This window comes from Clytia hemisphaerica, unplaced genomic scaffold (genome assembly GCF_902728285.1).
Source record: "Clytia hemisphaerica strain Z4C2 unplaced genomic scaffold, Clytia hemisphaerica genome assembly, whole genome shotgun sequence".
Classification (NCBI taxonomy): domain Eukaryota; kingdom Metazoa; phylum Cnidaria; class Hydrozoa; order Leptothecata; family Clytiidae; genus Clytia; species Clytia hemisphaerica.
This window is the reverse complement of record NW_027104591.1, coordinates 699,261-708,981: the sequence shown is the minus strand read 5'-3', so window position 1 is coordinate 708,981 and position 9,721 is coordinate 699,261. Positions and strand designations below refer to the sequence as shown.

The window sequence follows — 9,721 nt, the reverse complement described above, 5'->3', positions numbered from 1 at the left end:
AAGATTAATGCTGCAAAAGCGCTGTATCGTTTACTTGACTCTCAAGCAAAAAAATGCGCGCAAAACTTCTATAGGATTCATGAAAAAATAACCCGGCGGCTTTTAATTAAATAACATTTTCAAAACTTTGAGAAATTGCCTAAATTTGAGCCATAGATGAAAAATTTGAGCCAACCCAACCGGAAAACTAATTTGAAGATCAACTTCCAAAGAAAAATCACGGGGGAGGCGGAACCCACCTAGATCCGCGCACCACGGATAGGGTTTCCCGGAAATTTGCTGACCTCAAATATGCCCCTTTACATATGCGGACTTATTTTACTTTAGGTAAAACAGGCCTTAAATCGAGCGCTGTCTCGGGATGAATGACAAATTTTGGTTGGTTGATTTTGGCTGCTGCACATTTTATTTTGTTTCAAACTTTCAAGTTTTAATTAATTGTCTTGCGAACTTGATTCAGGTAACTCTCATCCTTGTTGTGCAAATACATCCTGTAGATGACTGATGTTGTTTTTTCTGAAAGCTAGATTTCCTAGTGTGACTAACTGTTAGGTCTACACAGTACACTGTTTTATGTGTCAACTATGTAAGCATTTTATTGTTGGAATAGAAAGAGGTAAGCCTAGCCTAGCATAATTGTCAGCTTTCAGGGGGCGTAAAAAGAATGTGATGAGAGCTTATTTGTATTTAAGCAAAACACACGGTATTTCCCCCAATTCTATTTAGCCTGGGAGATCCGCCATGCTATGATTTCTTATTCTATATACTGATGGCGAAATATATAGCATGGTAAGGGCTGAGAGTTTGAATACACCTTTCCCGTAATTCAAACTTCTCAGAAATGGCCAGGGAAAATGTGCGCTCCACCGTTGTGTATAAAATTGTTTGGGAGATAAACGAACGCGTTTTTGCCTGCAAGGGGTTAGGGAAAGTGGGTTTTCAGCTTCTAACTTTTGATAGCGATCTTCTTTTGGCAAAAGATTTTCAGGGTGGTATAATATCATGAATAGATTGAACATACTAAAATTTGAGGGGATTTTGTTAACTTATTTGTTGAACTTAAGAAAAGCTCAAAAAACCAACTTTTCCTAAGGAAACACAGGCAAAATCGGGTTTACCTCCAGAGCCCAAATAGTGGAGAGTATCAAAATAATGTGCGCGCCTTAGTTTTACGAATTACAGGAAAGGTGTATTTCCCAGATCCTAATAACGGTTGAAAACATGTAGCCAATCAAATTTTGTTATTCTTTTTTTACTGGTCACACTTTCTTAGGGAAAGCGCAAGTTGGTTTTTATTTTAGTAAGTCAGGACAGCACTAAATTCGAATTTCCTACTGTAAATTTTTTGAGGCAGAAATCTGCCTCACAGGTCATCATACCCGTCCTGTATACATCATCAGATTATAAAAATACAGGACGGGGGTCTCGACTGTCTAAATTCTATTTGGCTGGAGATTTGAAAAAAAACTGGCTTGCAACTAGCCTGGAAATCCAAGCGTTAAACTTTTTTCACAGTCTAGTTTCTGATATTTTTGCTGCTGGTTTAACGCTTGGTGCAGGTAACTCGCCTGCAGGGACATTTTTCCCTGCAATGCAGGTTCGGCCTGATTGGCCAGCTTTTGGCGTATTACTTACTTAGCAGTACTTTCGCGCACATTTTGATATTTTCGATGCGCGTGCATAATTTATGGAAAAAGCTGACTCTGCAGAAAAAAGGAAAACAAATGAAAATGAAACATAGATTCATCCAAAACAAAATGCTTTGGCGAAGTCTAAATACTGTGGCTGATGTTTTTATTGTTTTTAGTAGCTTTTGAAATCTTTAGACTTGTGAAAGATTTTTATGGTAAGTTGATTATGGTGTTTGCCTGGGTCCAAGTTCAGAAAGTCTGTCAAAAGGGTTCACACTGTTTAAACTTCGTGTCAGACTAATCTACCTGCACAGCTCTATATTTAGAACTGTGAGGTAGGTATTTTTGTTTTTCTAAATGAGCTTGGTTCCAGCTACTGCAACAAAAGTCTCACATTTCATCAAAGAAGTCAAATCTAAGATAGTTGGAAGTGAAACTGAAAACTACCTTTACACATTAAATATAACTACCTCGTGGTAAACTAAGATCATCCTGTGAGGCGCGCATTGTCCGCCATTTTGAAATTATCTGTTGTACTTGGAGTCTTTACTTTCAGACTGTCTAGTTGTGCTGATAAAAACTATGGTCATCGAGAAAAATATACAGCTGGTGAAAAAACCTGCCCGCCAACCTTTTTCTCCGCCCGTCGTGTGGTGGGCGAAATATTTTAGATATATTTTTAACTTGTAAAATTTGAATCTCACATTGAATACTGATACTCTAGTTCCAATAAACGGGCCCCCGCCGCGTGTTAATTTTTTCGAAATTTTCAACCCCCCCGGACTTATTAGACCCCCCGTTTATTAATCTCTAAGAATATTTCAGCTGTCAAGAGAAGGCCCTTTTTTGCTCTAAATAGCTGATTTAGCTATTTTACCTATTTTGGGTTTCAGAAGTACAATTTCCACTCCCCCCGCAATAGGCCCCCGTTATTAAAATCTAGAAAATTTTCCCCCCCCCCCCCCCCCCGTTTATCGACCCCCCCGTTTATTGGAACCTAAGAGTACTTGACTTTTTATAAGAATTGCACTTATAAGCATCGAAAGATACCTTATTGGCCCTTTTTACACCCTTTGGGGGGGGGGGTTTCACGTTTGGCGGAGGAGCGGAATCGGCCCTTTTTTCGGACGGAGTGGCGGAATTTGGTGAAAATTTAGACGGAATTACGGAAATTGGGTTCTCTGACGGAGACGGAAAATTAGACAATTTAGTGCAGAACGAATTTAGCAAAAAATTGGCGGATTCGGAATTGGTAAAGATATTCCAATTTGCGGATTTCGACAAAAATATTGAATTTCAAAGGAATTTTCGGTGACGGAATTTTGGTTCAATTTAAGACGGTTTGACGGAAATTGGAGAAAAAATTGGCGGAATTGCGGTATCGGGTACCCCCTGAACCCCCCCCCCCTTATTAGGGCCGTAAATAACGCCAAAACTTGTAAAAATCGCTGTTCAGACTTTAAAACAGTAAGTATTAACTGAAATTTACGAGGCCCCCCAGCGGCACCCCTAATCAGGCCATCACGCAAAAACTAGCCGTATTGTATAAGGGTTGCAAAGCGATCCAGACTCCACCTCAATTCGCAAGTTGCTAGCAAAATAAGAGACACTCTAAAAATCCCTCTAATAAAGTCGCTATAGAGACAGGGTCGTAAGCAACCTCGTGCCCGTTACCAGGCTTATTAACTACTGATGGACGCCAGAATACCCTGTGTTGCTGATCGCGTTCCCCTCTGAGGGGGAACTCTACGATGCTTTCTCGTAAAAATTACCAGTTACGATGTGGAGGCGCAGAAAAATTGAGCGCAGCAACAAAACAAACAAAAACAACAAAATGGCTGCTTGTAGAAGTTGTTACATTTTTAAAAACCCACAGAGATCATTAGAAAAAAACATATGAATATAATTGAAAGTAAAGCAATAATTCAATTTTAATGTGTTCAAAGGACGATGTATTTGCATTGCTTTCACTGGGTATGGAAAATCTATATTACCAACTTCTTCCTACATTCGATGATGGTAAAATCTTATTGTAGTCTCTCCTTTAAATTCATCATTAAGACCAATGGATTCATACTAAGAAAATGTAAATCCAGTGTACTAAATGCTTTGAGAGCAAGGCTGACTAAACTTTTGAGGATGAGTTGCAGAGAGTCACACAAAAATCTCTGGAATACAAACGGTGACTGATGGTAACATATCAATTGTCTTTTCCATCCTGAATTGTATTGGTGAAAAGGACGAAAACTTTAAGGTCTGAGGTCTTTCAAAAAAAGTTCTGGCATGTGTTATGATGAAGCTCATGTATAAAACTTGGTAAGTTGACCGATTCACATTCACGGAAATTTATCTGAAGGCTATGCCATTGAGATTTAAAAAAAATGAGATTTATCCTGAGTTCTTGTCAAATTTTTCTGATTTTGATCATTTGTTTTACACATTAGGGACATGATTTTCGGAAGACTTCCTTGAACTCATATTAAAAGAATTTTCCCAAACACCAACATTGCCCTTACAGCAACCATTCACATCAAGATGTGGTAAAATGAAGAAAGAGTTGGCCGTAACATCCAAAAATTGTAGGGTGTTCCAATCGGCAAAATTACACGGGATTATTAACAAGGCAAAAAACGTGAAAGGAACGAAAAAGCGAAGAGAAAGCTCGGTGGCATAAAGAATAAGCAAGCCGGAAAAAGTGCACTTCTTTAAAATGCAAAATTATAGGCTATTAATACGCATCAAGCAATAGATATAAACGTCCACGCAGAACCGCAAACACCATCCATGAATCAAAAAGAGCAACAATCTAAATCAAAAAAAAAGTAAAAAATTCACCGACGGGCCTTAACAAGTCCAAGGGCAGAAACGGTAAACAACACTGGACCTAACAACATAACAGAACAAATTTAAAAGTAAAATTAAACAATGAGTGTAAAAAAATCTTGCATGAGAAAAGGTCAACACCAACGACAAAGGGTTTCTCTTAAATGTAAGCGAGAACCTGGGGGAAACAAGAGAAAAAATGTCATCTAAAAAACAGCAAGAGGAAAAAAGAGGCAAAGTTACGATACAAAAAAGTTTCATATTGAAACGGTTGACAGGGCTACATCAGTTACCAATGGGGGCAACATTGTGAAATCAGGACATGTAATAACGAATGGAGAACGCTTGATATTCTCGAACATTTGAAAGCCGTCTGTCAGAGAAACGGGTTAACTGTTTGGAGATAATCATTTCATCTCATCTTCAAGTGTGTGGCTTGGGGTGCTGAAGATCTTGGTGTCCATCAGTTTTCTCATCAAAATTTTGGATTATAGCCTTGATGCAATTAGTAGCTCTGGACATTTGATATTGACTCAACGGGGTTTGCCCCTTCTCTTAGCTGTCTTTCGAAGTCTTTAGTCTCGCTGGGCCATCATCTTCCATGTTCTTCCTTACCTCCACGCCAATTAGAAAAATACCCATTTAATCTTGAGATGCCTTGGGTTAAAAGACACTCGTATAAGCAGGCATAAAACATCTCTTGGGCATATTTGCGAGGAATCTGTAATTGAAAACATAACAAAATCTCTGATGAATCAGATTCTGGCACCGTCACCCTCATTGCATGCCATCTTTCATGTTGAAAGGAGAACGGTGAATAGATCGTATCATACCATAATTTCTAGTATGATCATCTTCATTGTAAAAATTCCTTTGCAAAACAAATTCACCACAGAAACTTTCCATTACCTTTTCAAAGTAAGACTTCTTGACCTCATTTGAATCGTGTATTTCTTCTGGGAAGGGATGGAATTTAGGATGTTCGTTTACATCACTCATGCCAAAAAAATGGAAGGCTGCATTTATAATGTATGCTTTACCCATGCTGATGAAGAGCTCTTCACTTCCTTCAAAACTATCAAGGACTTTAGCTGGCGTGGCATTCTTTCTGTTGAGCTTTTCTCTAAAGAATTTCAAAGTTCCTTTCTGATCAACAGACTCTGCTTTATGCAAAATACATTATCTAGCGCCATATAGTTAAAGCATAAAAAGCATAAAAAAGCTGATGATGCGCAGGGAACGAGGTTGGGTCGTAAGAGCCTTAATGCCCCAAACACACCACATAATCCACGCGACACAACACCCGCCCGCTGCGCATCGCTCTTTTTTTTTCCTTCTAGTTATTCTAGTGTAAATGGTGCCTTAATAAAATCGAGCGATATTAGTCGAACGATCGAACATTTTTATTCGAATCACGAATCGTCTGTCGAAATCATCAAAACATAAAAATAAAACAAAAACAAAAATGTACAAAGATGGCTTGTTGGGCAGTTTTGATTTATTTTTCTTGACAAATTCGAAAAATTTGATTACCTCCTTACTTCTTTATCATAGAATATCCACTTGGTTTTGCAAGGTAAGTTTCGTTCACTAAAAGAGCACTCCTCCCGCCCGCCCGCGCGACTTGCAAAAACCTCTCATTAATTGACCTTATTTGATACTTGATACTTTTGCTGTTAAAATTCAAGGGATGATGAAGATCCTTTCTATCAACGTTCAAACTAATTTTTTTCCATTTAACTAGGCACTTCAGTCACGTGACTAAAAGTTGTCGCGAAAATGTAGCGGGGAATCGTTTCTTTATAAAGACGGGGTTTTGGATTTTTCAAAAAATAGTATACATTCTTCTATCAAAATATGGCAGGGGTTTTTACCAGCCTTTCATAAAACAAATGATTGTGATTGAAGCTCAGATGACTGCCTGAGCTTCTCTCGTGTGTGCTGAAATTATTGTTTTCCCCAATAAAATTCTACAGAGCTTTGAAAATCTTTTTTAATCATAACTTTTTGTAAACTCAATTTTTAAAATAGACACCCAAGTATTTAAAAAAAAACTAACTTTCCAAAAATAAAACACTTTATATCCGTGTATTAGAGACCTGCCAAAATTCAATATGTATTTTCAAATTTCCAACATGACCCCGTCCCGAAATCACTTCGATTTGCACGGGTTTTTGAGATTCCGGATCAAGAAAGGAGAAGAAGGGGTGGAGAAAGAAGCTGAAAAAAATGGAAATATCTATTCTATTTTAATGAATAGAAGAGAAGAAGGTAAGCATAAATTTCTTTCTGATTTCATGTCTAGATATTAATGATCAAAACTTGGAAAAGCTTGCACTTTTATTTGTGGCCCATATATTTAGCCTTGTCTTGATGTCTGATGTCAGTGATGTTAAAGAAAACTAGATGTTAAATATCCCTCTCTGTGTACCTTTTGTAATTCCTGTGTACCTTTTGTATGCCCTCGATAGGTCCTTTTTGTGTTCCCGGGTGCCTTTTTGTACAACACATGTACGTTCCCCGTGTACCTTATTGTACGTCCCCTTACACGTGTACCTTATTGTACGTTCCCCGTGTACCTATTGCATTATTGTACGTACCAGTTTCCCGTGTACCTTATTGTTTACCTTCCCCGTGTACCTTATGTCCGTGTACCCTGTGTACCTTATTGCAATTCCCCTGTGTTACAATTCCACCTTAATTTACTTACCGTGGACCTTATTGTACGTTCCCCGTGTACCTTATTGCAATTCCCGTGTACCTTTGCAATTTCCCCGTGTACCTATTGTACGTCCCCGTGTACCCTTATTGTACGTTCCCGTGTACCTTATGTTACGTTCCCTTGTACCTACGTACGTCCCCGTGTACCTTATTGTACGTTCCCCGTGTACCTTATTGTTCCCCGTTATTATTGTAATTTTCTGGGTTTTTTATAGATACTTCACTAATTGGTCATTAAAAGTAAAGAGATGACGCGTTCTTTAGAAAAAGTAACAAAATTGTTTTATTACAGGTTAACGACCAACCAAATCAAATAAGAGCTTGTAAAAACTCCAGCTTGTCCCCTTATTGTACGTTCCCCTCCCCGTGTACCCTTGTATGGTCACGTGTACCTTATGCATAGTTAGCACCCCCCTTTATAAGGGGGGGGGGTAGCGATGTCAGAAAATTCAGAAAGGGGGGGGGAGAATTTTTTCTAGAAAGGGGGAAGTTTTCAGAAAGGGGGGGTTCATCTAGAAAGGGGGGGTAAGATGTCAGTGGTATGTTTTTTTTGTGTTTTCCCAAATTAGAAGTTTTATTTTTAATTTACAATGCAACGTCTTCTTTATTAATTGTTTAGTTCTCCTTTTTGTCTTTCTCTGTATCTTGGTTGAAAACTCTTTTTAGTCTATGCATTTTGAAACTGTTATTTTAATAAGGTTATCATAGATATTATGATATTTAAAGATTTTTGAGAAAAGTTTATATTTGTAAATAGCCAAAAAAGAAAGTTATTTTCAATTTAGTGTATATATACCAGTTCTGGTTACACAGTCTGAAAGAAGTTCACTTTTACCTTTGATCAAAGCGTACACCACCAAATTCAGATTTCCTAATTATTTGCTTATTTACACTGAATGTTCTTGCTTTTTCACCGGTAGAATTATGGTAGGATTTTAAAATTTTGAGGGGGGTAGCATCAAATTTTAAAAGGGGGAAGAACCTAGGGTAGGGGGGGTAGCTCTAGGGTAGGGGGGGTAGTGACCCCCTTCCGAACTATGTTACCTTCCCTGTGTACCTTATTGCAAGTTCCCTGTGTACCTTATTGTGGGATTTTCTGGAGTTTTTATAAGATACTTCACTAATTGGTCATTAAAAGTAAAAGAGATGACACGTTCTTTATAAAAAGTAACAAAATTGTTTTATTACAGGTTAACGACCAACCAAATCAAATAAGAGCTTGTAAAAACTCCAGCTTGTCCCCTTATTGTACGTTCCCCGTGTACCTTATTGTACGTTCTCCTTGTACCTTTGTACGTTCCCCATGGTCCTTCTTGTAGGCTCTCGTGACTCTTTTTGTATGTTCCCTGTGGTCCTTTTTGTACTCTCCTGTAAACTTCTTCAATGGCTCAGTATATATGCATGGAAAACATAGCCCTAACCATCAAGCAGAGTCTCACACCTTAGAGTCTTTTTTTCTCAGGAGATTTTAGCGAATGACCACACATTTGGCATTGATTCCTTTAAAAGAGATTATTTCCCATTATGAAATTTTGATTTTTTTTTCCTTTCACATTCAGGTGCCAGGATTACAAATTCAACAAAGTTGGACAACCTCTAAAGCTGACAATACAACGTAACTTGCTGACAATGATGTAATGATAATGTTGCACATAATGAAAATACAAACAAAGACAAACATTCTTGCAATAATTGGACCAAGGAACTCTAGTGTTCCAAGGTGTGATTTAATATCAATGATGCAAATGTCATGGAGTTTCGTTTATGAAGACACAAATTTCACAAAAAAGATTGCTGTAAAGTGTTGTAAATATTTAGGAATAACTAAATGTGACAATTTCGAGGTTGATAATTTGGTATATTATCATGAATACTAAAGTAACATGTTATGCACTGGAAATCCAAATATGTAAAGGAGGAGACCCATTTAAGTAACTTTTTATTTGTGAATGGTATATTATGGTGGTATAAAATATTGATGACAAGGAAATTTTTCATATGAAACTAAGGTGTACAGCATTGCGATATCTCCCAAATTCATTGCCATATTTCCATGGGTCCCTTAGTAGACAATCTCGAGATATTTTAGCACTTTCTTACTCAAATGAGTCTTAGAATGATATCAACTTGTAAATCTAAGATTTTATCTCCTTAATATGAAGCCAAAAACCAATATTTGTTAAAATACAATTATTTTTGTGTTAAAATGATTATCATTTGCATGCAATTTCTTAACAAGTTTTTATCATCTGTGAACATGTCTAATAAATTGTTATTCATTACAAGAATAAAATTGACTGTGTCATTTTCAGTAAAATATTGTGTTTCATTTGATTTTTTAGATAGTAGATGGAATGTGGAAATCTTTTGATGAAAGGAGATATCTAAACCAAATTTTGAAGACCCTTTATTTGATGAGAATTGCAAAAAAACATTTTTTATGATAGTTTTCAACATTTTCTTCAACTCCATCTTTTTTATTTTAGTGCGTTTTTCTGATATCATCCAAATTTGAATTTTAAATTTCTGTTAAATTTCTGTTGTCT

At 37.1% G+C, this 9,721-nt stretch overlaps 1 protein-coding gene and 1 long non-coding RNA gene across 2 annotated transcripts in view; one reads left to right on the top strand and one right to left on the bottom strand.

Moving 5' to 3' along the window:
• Window positions 1–2,151, bottom strand: part of LOC136823667 (protein Dr1-like) — a 17,596-nt gene extending 15,445 nt beyond the window's left edge. Inside the window, exon 1 of the mRNA XM_067079840.1 lies at window positions 2,102–2,151. Within this exon, the coding sequence (XP_066935941.1) occupies window positions 2,102–2,138 (37 nt within the window). The 5' untranslated portion in view covers window positions 2,139–2,151. The remainder of the gene's footprint in view (window positions 1–2,101) is intronic.
• Window positions 2,152–6,695: 4,544 nt separating this feature from the next.
• Window positions 6,696–9,492, top strand: LOC136823654 (uncharacterized). The gene is made up of 2 exons (XR_010849059.1): window positions 6,696–6,725; window positions 8,735–9,492. It is a non-coding gene; the product is annotated as an uncharacterized lncRNA (long non-coding RNA).
• Window positions 9,493–9,721: the final 229 nt, after the last annotated feature.